Consider the following 21919-nt stretch of genomic DNA (forward strand, 5'->3'; position numbering starts at 1 on the left):
AAAAACGAGACACACAATGAGAAAAACAAGACACAAAATGACAAAAAAAAAGACACAAAATAAGAAACTCTTGCATTCCAATAGGGTCTTATTTTATTTTTAGAATCGTAATGTTGGAGTTAATTTAACATCTTAACACATCACTCAATTAATTAGCAAAATAAAGAATATTGTATGGCCTTAACCTCTATAATTAAACTTATTAGATAAATTTTAAACTATATTTCATATGATATTGTTGGGGCTGCACAGTGGCGTAGTGGTTAGCACTTTCACCTTGCAGCTAGAAGATCCCTGGTTCGCGTCCCGGCTTTCCCGGGATCTTTCTGCATGGAGTTTGCATGTTCTCCCTGTGCATGCGTGGGTTTTCTCCGGGTACTCCGGCTTCCTCCCACAGTCCAAAAATATGCTGAGGTTAATTGATCATTCTAAATTGCCCGTAGGTGTGAATGTGAGAGTGATTGTTTGTCTCTGTATGTAGCCCTGTGACAGACTGGTGACCTGTCTAGGGTGTCCCCCTGCCTTCACCTGAGTCAGCTGGGATAGACTCCAGCCCCCCCCATGACCCTAGTGAGGATTAAGTGGTGTATAGATAATGGATGGATGGATGGATGATATTGTTGGATTATATTATTTAATTTAGTCAGGTAAATTTGCATATTTAACAATACTGTAAAAACATAATACATATGTAAGTTGGGTAAATTTGCCTAAGTAATACTGTAAAGTCCTAAAATTAATATTTAATCATATTAGTTTGTCAGGTAGTTATAATAATAATTAATAATATTGTATGATCTTAATCTTGATGTTTAAATTAGACGGTAAATTGGCATGACCACTAACATGGTGGTGTCTAAACTTTAATATTTAAGCTTAAATTCATCCCCAGCAGTCTTATTTTTGTATTTAAAAACTTTGACTTTACATATTTACATCACTGCATGTCTTAATTAAACCTTTCTTTTTGTTTAATTGTGAGTTAATTTAAACCTTATCTAGAGTCAATCCTTTCTGTTCTTATCAAAGCTCCTCTGTATCTGAGGGCTGTTTGTTTCCTCACTGAGCTTCTTATCAATTGGCTGCTTATTTACAGGAAAAATTCAAATTCAAAATCCTTCATATCATAACTTCACATTACTTTACCACGGGGGGCAACGGCGGGCGTTAAGCCCGATGACTGGCTAATCGAAACGTCACTCACCGTTTAAGACGCTTTCATTGGCCAAAATCCTGAAGCGTCTTATCACAAGCCGCGGAAGTTGCTTTGTGGAGGATGTTAATTTGCGTGGAACAGTGACGGACACGGAGACGGTTTGCGGTAGTTTTTCGTCTCGATTTTACCTTCTGTTGCAGGAACAGAAACACGGTAAGAGCCCGGTGTGGAAGGGTTTTATTTAAACCCGCTTTAACGCGAGAAAAAGTCAAAGTTAGCCTGCTAGCTAGTTAGCATCGTAATTAGCCGCCAGCGGTCAGGTTAGCGTAAATAAACTCCCAGGCTGCTGAAATGTTAATTTATAGGTAATAATATCGATTTATTAACGTCCTCTGGAGTGCTGTTAGCTGCTGTGTGTGATTTAAACCTGCATTGCTTGATTTACTTTCACTGCCTCTAACAGGTTCTTTATTTTCACCATGTAAATGTCACTTTAAGCTAAAAGTGGTACAACAGAAAGAGCGTAAAAACTACAGTAGTGCTGCAGTACTGGTAGTAGAACCAGACAGTAGAAACAGAAACACCGGAGACACACCGAGGATTTGTTGTGATTCGGTTCTGATCACATGCACGGTTCTGTCCTGTCCAGCAGCGTTTATTTTAACCTGAGAATCTGCAGAAATTCAGTTTATTTTAACATTATTATGACCTTTAGTGCAGGTTATTTCAACCAGTGGTTCTCTCTAACTGTAAGAATTAATCTGATTTATGATGTAAAGATGCCTTAGAATTATAATTATAAATGCAGCAATATGGGTGAGTAGAACTTTATATAATATAGAAAAAGAGGAGCAGGTTCACATATTTTCCACCATTTTCTAGCTTTTTAGAGACAAAGTAACTATTTTTTAAGAATTCAAACAGTCTAAATTCTGTTATTTCAGCTTCTTACATGTGAATATTTTCTGGTTTCTTTCCTCTGCGACAGTAAACTGAAGATCATTGGACTAAACAAGACATTTGTGGAAACTCTGATTCATGTTTTTCATTATTTTCTGACATTTTAGAGACTAAACAACACATTTTGTAAATCAATATTTAAAATAATCTTTAGTTTTAGCCCTTTAATGAAGCTTCATTAAACCGAACTCCATCCAAAAACATTGAGGTTTAAACCAGACAAGAGAACCTTTATTCAGATTTTTAGGTCCAATTTGATCGCCTCCAGCCGATTTTAGAATAATCTATTAATCCGTAGATAAGAACAGTCTAAAAACTGTGTCCAACATCTTAAATGTGAATGTTTTGTTTCTTTTTCTTCCTATACGACAGTATTTTTTTCATTTTTTATAATTTTAGTTGCAGTCCTTTGATAAATCTTCATTTAACCAAACTCCATCCAAAAACATTTAGATTTAAACCAGACAAGAGAACCTTTATCCAGATTTTTAGCTGCAATTTGGTCACCTCCACCCGATTTTAGAATCAGGATAATTAGATTTTTTGTAAAAACAGTCTAAATTCTGTGATTTCAGCTTCTTAAATGTGAATATTTTCAGGCTTCTTTCCTCTGTGACAGTAATCTTTGGACTAAACAAGACATTTGAGGACGTTTTTCATAATTTTCTGACATTTTAGAACCAAACAACTGATTGATTAATGGAGAAGACATTCAGTAGACTAATAGATAATGAAAATAATCATGCTCTGTGCAATTAGTTCATGGTGTGACATGATTTTAGCATGACTTTTAGAGAAACTACTATTAAATCTGTATTTTTAGCCTCTTTAGGGCAACAACTAACAATTATTTCCACATTACCATTTAATCTGCTGATTGTATTTTGGATTATTTTCATTATTTTGTCTCTAAAATGCATCAGGGTGGTGAAAATGTCTTTATAATAAATAATAATAATCTGAAAAAAAATTTGCAACCACAGAATCAGCTTTAATTGCCAACTATGTACACAACATACAAGGAATTTGGTTTTAGCTGTTGATGTTACTCTAGGAATAAGGAGAATAATAAAATAACTATAGAAAGGTATATTTATACATCTAGAAAAGAGTATAGGGACACAGTAGTGCAAAATGAAAATTGCTAAAGTGAGAATTGTGCAAAAACTTGTGCAAAAATACTGTCCAGTTGCAGTATTGTGCTGAAAGTTAATAAAAAGTCAGCAGTATTTTAACTTATCGTAAAATCTGTCCATGTTTAACTATTGATTTAACTGAAGCACCTAAACATTAAAACAATACGATGTGTTTTTATTGTCTCTCAGCTGCCTGTTGTCGTATTTTAGTTAATTTAATAATCATAATATGCAGTGGCGGGCAAACACAGAATAATTTTCTGTCATAAATATCCCGCTTTGAGACTTTGAAATGGAAAAAAATCCTCAATTAAACACTCGACACGCTCTAACAGTTTTATTGAGCCTCTTCTCAAAGCTTCTCTTCATGTGTTTATTTTACTGTGTTCTTATCTGTTTTTCTTTTCACCTGTGGTTTTATTTTTGTTGTTGGTTCACTGTCTTCTGCTTCCCTCTTCAGTTTCAGTATATATTTATTATCGTGGCTTTTATTACTATTTATGTATCACAAAACACTTCCACTGAGATGAGGTGTGTTAAACATTCAGGGTTTTATCCTCCAGGTCTGACGCTGCTGTCTGGTTCTTCTGCAGACCGATCATGCTGGAGTGCGGGATGTCGGATCGGGACCGGCAGGCTCTGAAGAGACGTTCAGCGGATCTCTGCAAGCAGCTGGTGGTGGACGAGCTGCTGGTCCAGTCGCTGCAGGCCGACAGCATCCTGACGGAGAGCATGGCAGAGAGCATCCTGGTAGGTTCACCTGGATAAACGGGCCGTCAGCAGCCAATCAGCTGACAGCGAGGTGGGAAAGGTCCTGGTCAAAATTTGTATTAATGTAGAGCAACTTTAACTCATTTAGAGCAATTTTTACTAATGTAGAGCAACTTTAACTAATATAGATCAACTTTAATCTAGAGCAACTTTATCTCATATAGAGCAACTTCAAATAATATAGAGAAACTTTAACTCCTTTAGACCAACTTTAACTAAGGTAGAGCAACATCAACAAATTTTTGAGCAACTTTAGCTCATTTTTGAGCAACTTTAAATAACGTAGAGCAACTTTAACTAATTTGGAGCAACTTTAACTAATTAGGAGCAACTTTAAATAATGTAGAGCAGCTTTAGCTAATATGGAGCCACTTGAAGTCATTTTGGAGCAACGTAAACTAATATAGAGCAACTTTAACTAATATAGGGCAACTTTAATTAATATATTGTCTGGATGACCCCAAATGTTTTGAACGGTAGTGTCAGTTTTTTAAGTTGAACCTCAGCTTTGATGGGTTATTACCAGATGAGACACTTTAAAAAATGTGATCGATGTGAAGGACAACATGAATCTGTAAAACCTCCGACACAGTTTAAATCCCCTGTCAGACGTGCTGCATAGCAGAAATCGTAAATTGCAGCTTAGTTGTGTCGAGTTATAATTTGAAATCTGTTTATTTTTCAGCTCTACGTTTAGATTAAATGTATGCTTCTTTTAAATCTTCCTCTTTCCTCCTCTCCTGTAGGCAGAACAAACGTCTCAGAAACGCAGCTGGCGTTTGCTTCTTCTTCTACCAAAGCGAGGACCTCGAGCCTTCAGCAGCTTCATCTCGGCTTTAAAAGAAACCGAACAGCAGCACCTGAGTGACCTCCTGACAGAATCACCAGAGAGAGACGCCGAAGTGAGTTAATGAACCTCTGATCATCATCCCCGCACAGAGCTACACAATACCAACCCAGTCTACACAACAATACATTCCTGCACAAATAAACTGCATTCTCATATATGTTTTTGAAGGGAACCTAATAAAGTTTTGAAATAAATCTAATCTGTGACACTTTGGGGAAAAGTGCTCAGTTTGACCAGACTCTCATCCAGAAGACCAGAGTTCAAATCCTGAGCAGGATGAGAATCCATCAGTTTCAGAAATAAGTTTTGTTTTCTGTTGTTTACTTTCAGTTTTTACTCGTTTTCTGGTTCAGTTTAGGAAAGTTTCACACTTTGTCAACACTTTTACATGTGAGAGGCTTGATTACTTGGTTAGGTTTGGCAAAAAGTCCTGGTTTGTGCTATAATATGATGCTTTGACTACATGTTTGAAGCATCGCTGCCATTTTTTTGATTACCATGGTGACAAGTCCCATCTAATATCTGATTGGTTGGCTGGAGGACCAACAGTGAAGCAGTGATATACATGACAACGATACATGGATTACATAAGATATTTAAGATAAGATTTTACTCATCCAGAAGTGTTTTTTTTTTTTTGCCATATATCGCTCAGAAAATAAAACGCTGAACCTGCAAATAAGCATTTAAGCATTTACTGGCAAAAGCAGATCAGATGTTTAGGAATATAGTGGACCACAGCAGACTGTTATTGGATCATTTCAGAACTGGAGGACATCTGGGCTTCAAAATTTTTGAAAAATAAACCTCTTTTCCAGTTTTCTGCTCCACATTCATCAATAATAGGTGTTGATTAGCTCAGCTTCCACATCAATGGTACCATTTTTATTCCATGTTTTCTGTGTTGTTTGCTAACTCTACTCTAATCACAGTAACAGGGTTGCTAATCCATGCTAATGTGATCTTTTTCTCAGCAGTAGAAGCTAGATATTTAGCTGCTGTTACTGCTGACCAAGAGGACAAACTGACTGATGGAAAACAGTCCAAAGAATTAGTCTGATCCTGATAATATGAGGTAGAGTGAGACATTCAATCAAGTCTGACGATGGGATGAAAATATGGAAAATAGAAGAGAGGACATAGCTTTGTTCTACACATTCTGTAGGAACACTGTTGGATGATGGAAATAACAATGAGACACAAAACGAAACACAAAATGACAAAGACGAGACACGGAATGACGAAAATGAGACACAAAACGACAAAAACGTCATCAACAGTTGTGGGACACACGTTACATGCATAATAATTATTATTTAAAATATTATGTTGATGAGAAAAATGTTCCAACAATTACAAGAGACAGCAATGAAAAAAATAAAACCAAAAAGAGGTACTTAAAGATTTAAATTTCATTTGAACTGTTTTATTAGAGATTCAGTTTGGTCATCAGGGAGGTGAGACAAGAGAAAAATGTCATTTTAGGAGGAACTCCAGACTTATTTGGTATTTTAAAAACATTTTCAAACATTCTTTTCTCCTAGTTTTTTACATTTGGTCTCAGGACAAGAACATTTACACAACTACTGCATGTTTTAGTATTTTGAAGGAGTTTGATGGGTGTAAAATGTCCTCCAGTTCTGACTCAGTGCATCTCTGACTCTGTTTTCTCCTCTCAGAATCTTCATCCTGAGGAAGAACCGGAGGGAAAGTCGGGACAACTGGTCATGGAGAGGACAGAGAAGAAGAGAGAGGTGAGATGATTACTTCTAATATCACTGAGGGGATTTTCACTGTCGACATCTCACATAAAACTAACATGGAAGGAACAAAAACTCAGGAAAAGTAGAGTTGGGCGTCGAAAACTGGTTCCAATATTCCAATTTCAAGAGAATCATTAAAAGAATTTAGAATAGAATAGATCTTTATTGTCACTGTTACAGACAACAGTGAAAATCGGTTTAGTGCTCTCCAAATAGCAACATCAAAAATAGTCTATATAACACACCTTACAAAAATATATACAACATAAGAGAGCAAAATTACACATGATGTAATCATAAAAAGAATTTCATTTCAGTTCTGCTTATTGGTAATTTGTGTCATGCCAGATTTAAATATTCTGTAATATTCTGTCCGTTAGTGAGGTGAGTTAAACTCCTGTGTGTCTTAAATCTCCTGATATTTTTGGGTTATTTCATCTCAAATCATCCGGATCTGTCTGTTCCATCATCTCTGATTTGGTTGAAACTTTTTTATACCTCAAACTCTGGATATTTAAAATGTCATATGTGAAATTTTAGATTGAGTTCTCTTTTAAAAATTGCCCTTCGACGTATTTATTTTTTGCACATTGAAAGGTGAGCCTGTTTAAATGAGAATGTTCCAGAAACCGTTAGAAATAAAAGTCTGAAATTTTACAGTTTTACCTGCTTTGATATCTGGCAGTGTTTTTGTTTTTGGGGTACAGCTTGTCATACTAAAAATCTGATTATTTTACAGATGCTTTCAGTTATTTTCAGTTTTTGCAGTTTTTGAAATTGTAGTTTTCAGCTGTTTATTAACATATTTTTCTGTCAGATCCCCTCTGTGTTTTTTTTCTGATTATTCTTTATTTTTTGTAGCATGGATAAAATATAGTCAGTATAATAATTCTGATTATTCAGGGTCACTAAGGGTTTGTTTTCCCTGATAGACAGAAATGGAGAAAGTATTCAGATCCAGGAAAATGTACTAAATTCAGAAAAATGTCTCCTGTGATTGTTATAATATAACTGAGAATATTATATAGTATTAACCTGATCGAAACTTTAACCTCCTGACCCTCAAATAAACTGAGAATCATTAAAATACAAACAACACCCAACCCTGAGGAGACCTTTGTCTGTTAGGGAGCATCTTTCATAGTTAACAGTTCAGTTTAATGGATGTTGAGCTTCAGTGTCGTGGTGTTTTGCAGACGTCCTCAGTAGAAGAGAGCAGTGAGGTGAGCAGCTCCTCAGCAGTCCAGTTTCAGGCCTCAGATATCAGCTCAGATTCGTCAGAGAGGCAGAAAGCAGCAGGAGATAAACAGCCAGACGTGAGGATCATCGTGTTTTACATCCACGCAGCTGACAGGGAGATAGTTAATTCAGATTACAGATGTTGCATTAACACAGCAAACAACAGCTTCATCTGTCCGTCTGTTCAGCAGCTTCTGTCTCGTTTCTGATTTCAGAGGGTTGGGGATTCTTCTCTTCCACTTCCAACTCAGGAGGAAGTTTCAGTGAAGCGACAGAGGACTCAAGGTGAGCTGCAGAGATTCCTGTTTTATCAGGTTCAACCAGAGGGCTGAACTATGAGGTGAAATTAGTGGGTTAGCAGGTATGATCAGCCGAAAGTCAGAGTTTACAGTATCACAAAGGTGTTAAGGTGCTTTAACCTGCTAGATCTCCATGGTAACTGATACTGTGGAGATAAATCTCCATGGTAACTGATGCTGCAGGAATCTAACTACGACAAAAACAAGCCATAATATGAGAAAAACAAGACACGAGACAGCAAAAATAAGACAGAAAACAGCAAAAACAAGACATAAAATGACAAGAACAAGACAGGAAAGGACAGAAACAAGACACAAACCAACCAAAAGAAGACACAAAACAACCAAAATAAGAACCACAGCATCAGTTAGATCTCTACAGTAACTAATGCTGCGGAGCTAGATCTCCATGGTAACTGATGCTGTGGAGCTAAACTGGTCCAGACCAGGTTGTGTTCAGAGTTTAGGTTTTAAATCACCCGTAAGAAGCGTCTCCCTTAAACCAAAGCGTTTCATGATGTTTATTTATGAGCGATGCAGATTCTCAGCTGAGGGAAAAGTTCAGCCCTCAGGTTTCAGTGTTTGTTTCCTGGAGACTCCAGGTGGTAAATAGACTAAACCGAACACCTGCTGTCTGGTTTTAAGAAAGCTAACTGATTATACGTGAACAGGAGAGCTCTTCTACCCAGCAGCTGCTCAGTGAGTTCAGTGTTTGAACTCTTATCAGTGAGGAGTGTTTGGCTGCTGTCTGCAGACACCACGCCCAAACAGTGACTCATTCACAGTGTTTGTTGTACAAAGTTTGTCGTTACATCACAGCCAGCTGGAGCCGTCACTGATCTGAACACTCTGAGAGATTAGAGCTGTGGTTGCTGTCAGGGAAATATTACACCGACTCAGATCATGAGACAGGAAAACAAACACACTGCTGGGTAAATTTAATATTCTGTACAATATGGAGAATCTAAACACATCATTCCAATGTGGAAGATCAACTTTAGTCGTCTCTCCTGAAGAAAAATAAGAATTACAGCTGATTTATAACATGGCATCATTTCCCTCATGATTTGTTGTAAATAAATTTAAATCTTATGTGGTTTTTACATTATTGAGAGAGAACAACTGATAATTCTCCTTTGATTTAGGAGGACAAGAAACTTCTTTGGACTAAAACTCCAAACCTGAAAAAGCCTGAAATGACTCATTTATCATCATTGTTTTTACATCTAAGCATAAGCAGCAGCAAGAGTTTGTTCTATCAGATGATTAGCGTATAAATGAATTAACTTTAGAGCCTAGAACTGATGTAACTTCTCGTTGGTGTTTTTCTGCAGAGTCCATGGAGTTCAGTCTGGATGCCGACAGTCCCATCAACACTCCCGTTCTCCCCTGCACTCCTGACTTTTACCTCTCTCACTGCCAGCAGGTAAATGTCTTCGCAGGTGAGCTCTGTGATGACTCACCTGTAGCCTCTGGAGAAACAAACACCTTCAGAGTCACACCAGCTGTTTGGACGCGAGCTCAGAGGACAGAACAGTTCAGCTGCATTTGTAAATATAATAACAGAAAGGTTGAGTTGGAAAAAGACAGTTAAATCATACCAGACTACAGCTTTGCAATTATAAAACTAAATGGTGATGTAATCTAAGGTGTACATCTTTTTTAGTTGTTTTAGGACAGTTTTGTCTCTTCCCTGTTGTTTTGCGTCTCATTTTTCTCATTTGATGTTTTTTGTGTCTCACTTGTGAAATTTTTTGTCTCTTTGTGACAGGTTTCTCTCCTTTCTGCCGTTTTGTGTCTCTCTTTTCTTATTGTGTGTCTTTAATCTTGTTTTATGTCTTGTTTTGGTTGTTTTGTGTCTCTAAAGCCCTATTGGCATGGGATTAGTATTACCTGGGGATCGCTGGTAATTTTTGAATTACCGCAGGATGTTTGTGTTTCTCACAGTGCATTCTCCTGGGATAAGTGAAGTCTGTATTTTACTCCAATTTACTGACATTACAGCCCAGATATGATGTCAAATCTGTGCAGGTCGCAACATGCGCTGTCGTCACGTCCATGTGCAAAGTGGCCGGCCGCTACACGCAAAACAAACCAGACACGAGTCACATGAATAAACATTAAAAACATTAAAAGCCTATATTGTAGCAACGCTATTTTTAGGGTGTCTAACCACTTGGTTAGGTTCATGGAAAGCTTGTGGTTCGGGTTAAAAAACGATCACTTTTACATGGTATGTAGTCATCATAGCATCAGTAAATATGTCAAAGCAGCAGCGTGACTTGAGAACAGCGGGCAGCGTTGTCGGGATAACGGGCCGTCAGGGTGTTTGGATTCAGCCTGTTGAAAGATATGCTTACCGTATGCTGCTACGCATCTCATCCATCCTAATATCCTCCCAAATTTCCTTCTTCTTGTAGATCTGATTTTGCCGTTCCTGTGAATGCTCCATAGGCCTGTAGATTTGACCTACTTCTGCATTTGCTCCTAAAATGCTGTCAATAATTTTCACTGCAGCCAATCACTGAGATGCAGATTCGCACGGGACTAGTATTATCCCAGGACGTCGGTGTTTGGCGAAATATAGTAGGTAATTTTGCTTTGGAATTATTACTTTACCAACTACTGACATGGCACATTCACACGGGATTAAGATCACCAACCTCCTCCTCAATTATTACAAATCACCAGAGCTCCCCAGGTAATGCTAATCCCATGCGAATAGGGCTTTAGACAGTTTTGTCTCTTTGTGGTCATTTTATGTCTAATTTTAGTTTGTCTCCTTTCTGTCATTTTGTGTCTCTTTTTTTTCTTATTGTGTCTCATATCTTGTTTTCTGTCTCGTTTTGTGTCTCATTTTTGTTATTTTGTCTCCTCTCTGCCAGTTTGCACCTTTTTTTCTCTTTTTGTGTCTTGTTTTTCTCATTTCTTGTCTCTTCAGGACAGTTTTTTTTTCTTTTTGTGGTCATTTTGTTTCTCATTTTATGTCTTGTTTTTAATCTGTTTTGTGTCTCGCTTGTGAAATTTTGTGTCTCTTTGACAAACTTTTCTCTCCTTTCTGCCATTTTGTGTCTCTTTTTTCTTATTGTGGGTCTCATCTTGTTTTATGTCTTGTTTTGTGTCTCATTTTTGTTGTTTTGTCTTCTCTCTGTGAGTTTGCACCTTTTTTTATTCTTTTGTGTCTTGTTTTTCTCATTCCTTGTCACTTCAGGACAGTTTTATCTTCTTTCTGTCATTTTGCATCATTCTTTTCCCGATTTTGTCAAATTTTTGTTTTGTTCTATCTTTTTTAGTTTTGTGTGTCTCTTGGACCGTTTTGTCTCTGTTGTTTTATGTCTCATTCTTCTCATTTTGTGTCTTGTTTTTGCAGAATGAATTAACCTTCTCTTTCTTCTCCAGTCCTACAGAATGAACTCGTCTCCTCGTGGCTTTGCTCTGGTCATCAGTAACGTGACCTTCGACTCTCACGCCGCCTCTGACCTGGACCCCAGGAAGGGAGGTGAGGTGGACGACGAGGTCCTCAGGAAGCTCTTCACAGAGCTGGACTACCGGGTGACCGTCCACAGAGACCTCACTGCTCAGGTAGGACACCTGGAAATTTCAGGATCAAGTGGAACGCGTTGATAGATAAAACATTCACCACTGAATCAGGTGAGGAGATGACATTAGAAACCTTTTGATCTCAGCATCTCCTGATCTTATTAGTTAGTTCTAACAGTCTTTAGAAGCACACCTGTTGGAGGTGAGACTCACATGTCCAGACCTTGACTCTTCTTTTTCCTCCATTCAGGGCATGAGGAACTGCATTGAGGAATTCTGCAGATGTCTGGGGCACCAAACGGTGCACAGCTGTGTGGTGTGTTTGCTTTCTCACGGAGTGGACGGAGCCGTTTATGGGACAGACGGACAGCTGCTGCAGGTCGGTTCGTCTGACAGGCTTCAGGTTTGATGTATGTGGTGTCTTTTTTCTGACATTTAACTCGTACTACTTGCTCTTTTTCAGCTGGACTGGGTGTTTAAGTCCTTCAACAACGCTCACTGTCCGCTGCTGCAGAACAAACCAAAGATGTTCTTCATCCAGGCCTGCAGAGGAGGTAAAACTCAGCATTCATTAGATTGGTGACATTAGGAAACCTCTTCAGAACAGGAGGGAGCCTCTGTTGTTAAGCATGATTAAAATCAGCGACTTAAAACTCCCGGTGGATTCTTCTGTCCCTGTGATGGAGTTTTGTGGTCTGACTTCACACCTCATGATGCTAAAACCTGAACCTCCAAACACTGAGCTGCTAGAAGCCCTAAAGATGTGATTCATCTAGAGCAGGGGTGTCCAACATGTGGCCCGCGGGCCAAAAGCGGTCCTCCAGAGGGTCCAATCCGGCCCTCAAAGTGTAAAAATTCCAGAGAAGACATGAACTGCAGATTGTAAATTAGTAAAACTATAAATTTAAAATAATTTCTAGACTATTTCTAGAAGTAAAATACTAGATTGTTCATTGTACTTTTGTTATTTTATAGCTCATTTTTAAAATGTCTTGTTTTTGTTGCTTTTTGTCGTTTTGTTTCTCACTTTTGTCATCTTTTGTCTCATTTTTGTTGTTCTTGTCTATTTTTTGTTCGCTTGTCCATTTTTTGTCATTTTGTGTCTCATTTTTGTAATATTTTGTCTTGTTTTTGTTGCTTTTTGTCTGACTTTTGTTGCTTGTCTCATGTTTTTGTCGTTTTGTTTCTCATTTTTGTTGTTTTGTCTTTCCTTTTTGTCTCGCTTGCATCATTTGTCTATTTTTTCTGTTGTTTTGTTTCTCGCTTTTGTCATCTTTTGTCTCATTTTTGTCGTTCATGTTTTTTTTGTCTTGCTTGTCCATTTTTTTGTCATTTTGTCTCATTTTTGTAATATTTTGTCTTGTTTTTGTTGTTTTTTTGTCTTTTTTGTCTGACTTTTGTTGCTTGTCTCATGTTTTTGTCGTTTTGTTTCGTTTTTGTCATTTTGTGTCTTAATTTTTGTAATATTTTGTCTTGTCTTGTCTGTTTTTTGTCTGACTTTTATCGTTTTGATCATAAAGTAAAATATTTTACAGCAGGTCCTCGGTTCACAACGTCCTCGACCTACAGCATTTCGTGGTTACATCGCCATCTCCCATGAATTTATTAAGACAGTCTTGTTCCATCATTCTGACGTACGACGTTAAAAGCGTTATACGAGGGACGGCTTTGTTTACGGTTGTACGCCACATTGGAGTGTACTTATGTACATATGTGAGTTCCAACTTACGGCGAAAATCGAGTTATGTCACGTCGTAGGAACGGAATTCTGACATAACTCGAGACCCCCCTGTATTGTTCGGTTCCAGATCACTAAATGTTTTGTTCCTTTGTAGACACTCTCTGATCTGTAAGCTGTAATGTGTAAATGATAAACTGAAGCATAATATTGCTGAATTTACATTTTTCTTTCTGAAGAAATTTCAGATTCATCATGTTTTGTAAAAAGATAATTCTTTAAATGTGAACTTTTTCAGAATGAACATTTTTACACTAAAACAAAGGAAACATTTGAAGTTGTGGTTATTTATAGGTTATTATCCTGTGATTTTACTGATCTGGTCCACTGGAGATCAAACTGAGCTGAATGTGGAACCTGAACTAAAATGAGTTTGTACCCCTGATGTAAATATGAAGTAAAACCTACTGGATGCTGAGGACTGAACTGGAACCCTGTCTTCCAGAGGAGATGGACTGTGGCGTGGAGCAGATGGACGGACCGGTGAGGACCAGTTCTCTCAGCTGTGAGCAGCGGGACGCTGGGAGGGAAGGGCAGGGAGAGTCCCAGCAGAGAGGAGCTCTGGGGATCAAACCGAGGATCAAACTGCCCCAAAGGTCCGACATGATCTGTGGCTTCGCTTCACTCAAAGGTCAGACAATTTGTAAGTTTGTCCCATTTGGATTCATTCATGAGATGTGCAGCTAAATCATTCAATCATTACTCTTTCAAACCTGATGACAGGTTTTGGGGCTCAGAGGGTTAAACGCTGATCAAACTGAGAATGAAAGCAGGGCAGAGGGATGGAGATGGAGTAAATAAGGCAGGAAAATGTTGATTCATTTAAGAGAGTGGAGAACAAAAGTATAGATTTTGCTGCAAAATAACCAAAACAATAAGAAATGTTCTGTCAATCACTAAATTAATCTTAGTGGGGATTGAGAGTGTATTTGAAACATAAATAAATGTCAGCAGTTAATGTGATATTGATTTTAACAGACAGCAGCTCGTCTCTTCCTGATGTTTGAAGCTTTTCTGTCTGATCTGTTTCTCCACAAGGCACAGCAGCGATGAGGAACACCAAGAGAGGATCCTGGTTCATCCAGGAGCTCAACTCTGCTCTCCGCCTCCGCTCCAGAGACACTCACCTGGCCGACATCCTGGTGCAGGTGAACCCGCTTCTCATTTACTGTCACACCTCTTCAGTCCTGTTCTGTTAGTCTGACCGCATCTGAATGTGTTCGAGGACCTCAGTCACTTGTCTGTTAAAGTTCTCCGGCCATCTTCACAGATCGGACTGATAAAGTTTTCACTTTCAGCACACATCTGAACAGAAACGTCACTTTAACATATAGAAAAACAAAAATCATGTACTTCGAAGTGAAATGGTCACAATAATAAAACTTTATGAACAGACACTAACAGCTTAGATAATGATTTTAAGTTTTCTCCCCAAACGATGCTAACAGCAGCAGAGGTTTGTTGCCTCCAGCTGTTTAGGACTATTTCCTCTGAGTTTATTAAGTATTTGCAGCTTTAGATGTCAGTCAGAGCCAAGTGGAACAATTACAGCTTCATTAAATTCTTATTTATAATTTATCCCTGAGACAGGATGGAGAGCGGATCAGTCCAGGTCAGGATCACACTGTAGGTCTACATTTCTTCACATCAGACACACAAGTCAGTTTGTTGATTCCAGCTGTTTAGGAATATTTCCTCAGAGTTTTTGTCTTTTTCAGGTCATTTTGTGTCTTGTTTTTAGTCTGTTTTGTGTCTCGCTTCTGAAATTTTGCATTTCTTTGGGAAAGTTTTCTCTCCTTTCTGCCATTTTGTGTCTCTTTTTTCTTATTGTGTGTCTCTAATTTCGTTTTATGTCTAATTTTGTGTCTCATTTTTGTTATTTTGTGTCCTTTCTGTCAGTTTGTGCCTTTTTTTTCTCATTTTGTTTGTTTTTGTTGTTTCTTTGGGACAGTTTTTTTCTTTTTGTGGTCCTTTTTTTTTGCTCCGTTTTATTTGTATTGTTGGTAGCATTTTTCTTCTTTTTAGCTCTTTTACTTGTCTCTAGAGCAGTTTTGTCTTCTCTGTTGTTTTGTGTCAAATTTTTTTAATTTTATGTCTCATTTTTCTCATTTCATGTCTTGTTTTTGCAGTCTTTGTCTCTTGGTGACATTTTTGTGTCTTGTTTTTAGTTTCTGTGTCTCGCTTTTGCGTCTCTTTGGGAAAGTTTTCTCCCCTTTCTGCCATTTTGTGTTTCTTTCTTCTTATTGTGAGTCTCTAATCTTGTTTTATGTCTTGTTCGGTTGTTTCGCGTCTCTTTGGGACACCTTTTTTTTCTTTTTGTGGTCATTTTGTTTTTGTTGTTCTGTCTTGTTTGTATTGTTTGCATTTTTATCTTTTTTTCTGTCATTTTATGACATTTTTGTGGTCATTTGTTGTTCTTTCCGCTGTTTTGCATCTTTTTTCCCCTGATTTTGTCTCATTTTTTTCTCTGTTGTTTTGTGAGTCTTTTTTCTCATTTTGTGTCTTGTTTTTGCTTTATTCTGTACCTCTTTGGGAGCACATCGCCTGTCTGGAAGTTGCTTTACATCCTGCGGTCACTGTGTAAACCTGATATATTTACCATCTTTAAGTCATGACTGTGATCGTGTGTTTTTATTCTGTCTCCAGGTGAACGCTCGTATAAAGGAGAGGGAAGGCTACGCTCCGGGAACCGCTCACCATCGCTGCAAAGAGATGTCGGAGTTCACCAGCTCGCTGCGCAAAGACGTCTACCTGTTCCCCAAGTACCAGCCCCAGTATTAGAAAACAAATATGCACACAGACCATTCCTCAGATGACTGCCACACATTCCCTGTTACCAACCACAGACACACAGATCCAGCAGAGGGAAGCTTCATCTACACGGGACTTATTAGCATACAGTGTCCTCATATATGTGTGTGTGTGTGTCTGTGTCAATGCCTGTTAGAGGGTTTACTCGCTAATCCCTCCCAGGTCTCTCTTTTTAAGATGTATTTTCTACACACATCTATTTTTGTGGCTTTTATTTTGTATGGAAATAGTTTTTTTTATAAGTATTTTTATGCCTCTTCTTTTTACCTGTACATAATGATCGTTCCCTGTTGTCACTACAGTGACAGGCAGGGGGCAGCAGAGCAGAGTTTAACGCATTTCAGCACCTCCTACGTTATTCGTCAAAATGAGCTTTATTGCGACAGAAGTTACAGATTTATCAGGTGTTAGACGAATCATTCGATTTATAAAAGAGGGGAAACGGCTACAGGGCAGCTTTAAGTGATTATTTAAGTGTTGGGATCGTTTGTTTTTCTTGGTCGGGACATCCAGAGTTCCCCCTGCTCCTGTGGTGATGGTGGTAGGCCGGACACGGTGCTACATGTAGGGTTTGAGCTTTACTAACTCTAGTGTTTCCTCCTGAGTCATATTTTACTGTAGCCGCTACAGTAAGTTTAAAGAAGAAGTCTTCCACACCGATATGCCATGTGAGGATGATCTGGAGGATGAATTTATGACCATGGCGGTGCTTCCTCGGTGTGTTTTGTTCATTTGGCACAAAGAAATTTATCCCTCGAGGCTCCGACGGTTCCCAGAAAAGCCCTGCGTGAATTTACAGCAGTGTTGTAGAGACGGAAACAGTGTTGATGCTGAGGGAGGTGGAGGCAGAAGAGTTTATCCCTGCTCTCTTCTTATACCAGGGGTGTCAAACTCATTCTAGTTCAGGTTCCACATTCAGCCCAGTTTTATCTCCGGTGGGTCGGACCAATAAAATCACAGCATAATAACCTATAAATAATCACAACTCCACATTTTTCCCTTTGTTTTAGTGCAAAAATGTATGTGCTGAAAATGTCACATTTAAGGAAGTTTTTTTTTTTTTAAAAAACAATATAAACAAGCTGAAGTTTTTTAAGAAAAATAAGTTCAGTTTCAATAACATAATGCCTTAGTTTATCATTTACGCATTAAAAACTACATATAGCAGAGTGTCTACAAAGGAACACAACATTTAGTCATCTGGAACTAACTGATACAGTATTTTATTTATGATCAAAACGACAAAAGTCAGACAAAGAACAACCAAAATAAGATATTACAAAAACGAGACACAAAACGACAACAGTGAGAAACAAGATGACAAAAAAATGACACAAACGACATGAAGCTAAACAGAAAAGAAACAAAAAGACAAAAAAGTTACAAAATGACAAAAAAATGGACAAACAACAAAAATGAGACAAAAAATGACACAAACGATACACAAAAGAACGAGTAAAGCAAAAGACAATGTCAAAAATAAGCCAAAAAACACGAGAGACAAAAAAGAAACACAAAATGATAAAAACATGAGACAAGTGACAAAAGTCAGACAATAAACAAAAGCAAGACAAAATATTACAAAAATGAGACACAAAATGACAAAAAAATTGACAAACGACGCAAGTGAGACAAAAAAGACACACAAAACGACAAAAACATGAGAGAAGCAACAAAAGTTAGACAAAAAAGACAAAAAACTAATGTGGGAACTATAAAGAAAGAAGATTAAGTTGTCTTCCGGCTGGATTGGACCCTCTGGAGGGCCGGTTTTGGCCCTCGGGCCGCATGTTTGACACCCCTGTGTTATGGTTTTTAGAATTAAATTCAATTTAAAAAGAGAAAAATGCTGACGTGGTATTGAAGCAGAGTTTTTCTGCAGTATGAGGGGTTTAGAAGGTCCATATCTGCTGCCAGGTTCTGTTCAGGAGGCGTGGAAGGATTTTATTTTCTGTCAATGACTGCCAAATGTTCTTCACAATAAATTGACCGTGAGTTTTAAACAAGTTTCATGTTTTATTTCTCAGAGTTGACTGTGTGGAAATGTGTGTCTTTCCACTTAGGTCATGTTTTTCTTCACTGTGGTTCCGTTTTAATCTAAAATTCTGCAGCTCTGTGGAACCAGTGCATGAAGGAGGAGAGAGAATGATGGAAGTGAGTCTTTATGTCATTTTCAGTTTTTTTTTTTTTTTGTCATTTTGTCAGTCTCTTTGGAAACACTACCTGCAATTCACCTAAAATCTCTGAATTTTTGTCACCTGATGGTTGGCCTCAGCTGAGTCAGAGTTGGCTTCAAAGTTGCACCAAGAAGCTCAGAATTTTTTGTTTTTTACAGAATCTTGCTTCACCCAGTGCTTTATTTTTGGTAATTTTTTTTAAATGTTGCATGAAATTTTAGGATTTTGAGTTCAGATTTGGTTAATTTTCCATCAAGTCAAACATGATTAGTTGAGGAACCTTCTGAAAGGTGATAGTCGTCCTGTTTTTACAGTTTCTTACTAGAGGAGGGCAGGTTTTGGGCTGTTTTTTGACTTGGGGAGGGCAACTTTGGGAGTAGTTTTAATGAGAGCAGGTTTGGGGCTGGTTTTACTTTGAGCGCAGATTTGGGGGTAGTTTTACTCAGGGACGGCAGGTTTAAGGGCAGTTTTACTTGTTGAGGGCAGGTGTTGGGCTGTTTTTTACTTGCTGAGGATAGATTTGGGGCAGTTTTACTTGGTGAGGACAAGCTTTGGGCTATTTTTTACTTGATGGGGGTAGATTTGGGGGCAGTTTTAATCGTTGAGGGCAGGTTTAGGGGCAGTTTCACTTGTTGAGGGCATTTTTTGGGCTTTTTTTACTTGGTGAGGGCAGGTTTGGGGGTAGTTTTACAAGAGGATATGAGGTTTTGGGCTACTTTTCACCCAGGGTGGTAGATTTGGGGGCAGTTTTCCTTGATGAGGAAAGGTTTTGGGCTGTTTTTTGCCCGGGGCCGGTAGATTTGGGGGTAATTTTTCTCATTGAGGGCAGGTTTTGGGGTAGTTTTTCTTGGTAAGTGTCAATTAGGGGTGAAATTTTGGCCTTTTTTTTTTTTTTTACCAGGGGAGGGCAGGTTTGAGGCAGTTTTACTTGGTAAGGGTAGATTTGGGGGCAGTTTTACCCAGGGAGAGCAGGTTTAAGGGTACTTTTACTAGAAAAGGGCAGGTTTTGGGGTAGTTTTACTTGGTAAGGCTAGTTTAGGGGGCAGTTTTACCTGGGGAGGACAGGTTTTGGGCTGTTTTTTTACCAGCTCCATTCAGTTATGTGAACTTGTTTGTGTTCTTTAAGTCAAATTTTCATGTTAAGTTTTGAATGTTGAACTCAAGTTTTTAAGTTTTAGAAAATTAAAGTTAAAGTAATTAATTGTCTTGACTATTTGTAAGTTTTATCAGGACCTTCAGTGTTGATTTAACTTATTTCTGTAAGTTATACCTTGAAAAAAGAAACGGGATGCTGGGGGGAGGTGGAGTGTCCTGCTGAAGAAATACCACAATTTTGGGATTAGTCAAAAATAAAACTGTCAAGCTATGATATCTAATAATTATCGTGCTCACCAGTTCTCTAAATTGGACAAACCATCGTATTTCAACCACAACTTAATTATTGACGAAACAACATAGAAAACAGCGTGGACTACTTCCAGCTGCGGAGGGACACCTTTTTCCCCGCTAGCTGCAATCTGACGCAGTGACGCAGCAGAATGCAACTGACCAGGGCGGAGGGATACGTCATTCTGCTGGGAGAAGAGACACGGCGAGGAGGTAAGTTATCTTCTGAAAGTGCATTTGAGTTTTTGTCGATAAAATTTAAAAACAATGTCATTTTCTTCTGTGATAAAATGGAATAAAATCAGTACATTGACAGAGCTTTGCGAATATGACTACATTACCGTGTTTTTCTCTATGCTAATCCATCACGTTAATCAAAGTTTGAAATGGCGCATTAGTAAATTACACCACTGTTGTCCATGGGGGACATATTTTAGTTGAAGGGCGTTCATTTAGGTTACAAATGCTTCCGACGTGACAGGAGGAATAAAAAAAAAAACTTTTGAACTCAACATTTGCCTGCAAGGAACTGCTGGCTAACGTTACCCTTTTGTTAGTTAGCTAGTTTGCCACAGAATCAAGGCAAAATAGTGCTGGATATGTTCTGGTATGCCCGCGAAAGCTGAGTCACGTCACGCACCCCCTCCCCCCCACCTAGAGTCAGGGCTCGCTTTTTAGCCGTCGCTGAAATAACACGTTAATGAAGTCTAAAGACTTGGACGCTTATATTTACTGCATATAGTGAACGTATTTGTCGATGGTCCGGGTGTTTGAGGGGAGGCATTTGTGTTTGTACGGCGTAGCGTAATGAAACGAGCTGAAATACCGTTAATTTCTTGCATTCACGCGCCGCTTTTTATCTGCCGCCGCGCGCGCTCTCTATTCATCCTCTTGCTCGCGCTGTTACAACCGAGCTCCCTCTCGAGACCGCAGCTGCTCTGTGAGTGAACGTCGTTGTCAGGTTACAGCACTGTCTGAATTGTGTGTGACTTGTCGAGTTTATTCTGCTTTTGCTAATGATCCTACAATCTACAGTTAATTTTATTTTTCATTTAATCTGGTGGTTATCAAATTGATTATTCCATAAAAGGTCAGAAAATAATATTGATAAAATTCTTACCTCTTCTGTCCCTCTCAACCCGCCCGGCCAGCAGGCAGATGGGTCCCCCCACATTAGATCCGGGTTCTGCTCGAGGTTTTTTTCCCTGTTAAAAGGGTGTTTTCCTTGCCACTGTCGCCTTTTGGCTTGCTCTGGGGGTCAGGCATATGGGTTCTGTAAAGCGTCTCGAGACAATTTGACTGTAATTGGCGCTATATAAATAAAATTGAATTGAATTGAATTGAGGGCTGCACAGTGGCGTAGTGGTTAGCACTTTCACCTTGCAGCTAGAAGATCCCTGGTTCACGTCCCGGCTTTCTCGGGATCTTTCTGCATGGAGTTTGCATGTTCTCCCTGTGCATGCGTGGGTTTTCTCCGTGTACTCCGGCTTCCTCCCACAGTCCAAAGACATGCTGAGGTTAATTGATTACTCTAAATTGCCCATAGGTGTGAATGTGTGAGTGCTTGTTTGTCTTTGTATGTAGCCCTGCAACAGACTGGTGACCTGTCTAGGGTGTCCCCTGCCTTCACCTGAGTCAGCTGGGATAGACTCCAGCACCCCCCATGACCCTAGTGAGGATTAAGTGGTGTATAGATAATGGATGGATGGATGAATTGAATTGAATTAATCACAGCTTCGTTAAGTGCATGGTGACACCGTCAAATTCGTCCCAAATAGATTATTTTCACTCAAATTAAACAAAACAATGGAGCACTTTGTTTTTTTAAAATTTGGAAGCTTGTAAAAGGGAAATTTGGGGAAATTAATTTTCTTTATTTTTATTGATTGAAATACTGGAATTTGTTTTCTATACGACTTATCTAATAATGTCAAATATTTGTTAGATCCAATCCCTGCATCTTTTTTAAATGTTGTACTAGATTTTTTGGTTCTTTGTAGAAATACTTAATAACGTAAATGCAGTTTCACGTAGAAGGACCCAAAATATCTATTTCTCTCACTCTTAGTCACTCATGTGATATAAGATGATGC

General features: G+C 38.5%; 1 protein-coding gene across 3 annotated transcripts; it reads left to right on the top strand.

The window, feature by feature from the left end:
- The first annotated feature begins 1232 nt into the window (after positions 1 to 1232).
- casp2 (caspase 2, apoptosis-related cysteine peptidase) lies at positions 1233 to 17798 on the top strand. Of its 3 annotated transcripts, none has more exons than XM_055013287.1 (12): positions 1233 to 1369; positions 3816 to 4002; positions 4770 to 4925; positions 6553 to 6627; positions 8091 to 8160; positions 9509 to 9600; positions 11574 to 11756; positions 11965 to 12093; positions 12178 to 12268; positions 13898 to 14095; positions 14491 to 14600; positions 16099 to 17798. In XM_055013287.1, the coding sequence occupies exons 2-12, from the start codon at positions 3853 to 3855 to the stop codon at positions 16231 to 16233; spliced, it is 1389 nt and encodes a 462-aa protein (XP_054869262.1). In that variant the 5' UTR covers positions 1233 to 1369; positions 3816 to 3852; the 3' UTR covers positions 16234 to 17798. The 3 variants fall into 3 exon arrangements, with proteins under 3 accessions (XP_054869262.1, XP_035797789.2, XP_054869263.1); XM_035941896.2 differs by having other exon boundaries at positions 13898 to 14083; XM_055013288.1 differs by having other exon boundaries at positions 3846 to 4002.
- The last annotated feature ends 4121 nt before the right edge of the window (positions 17799 to 21919 follow it).

This window comes from Amphiprion ocellaris, chromosome 9 (assembly GCF_022539595.1).
Source record: "Amphiprion ocellaris isolate individual 3 ecotype Okinawa chromosome 9, ASM2253959v1, whole genome shotgun sequence".
Taxonomy (NCBI): domain Eukaryota; kingdom Metazoa; phylum Chordata; class Actinopteri; family Pomacentridae; genus Amphiprion; species Amphiprion ocellaris.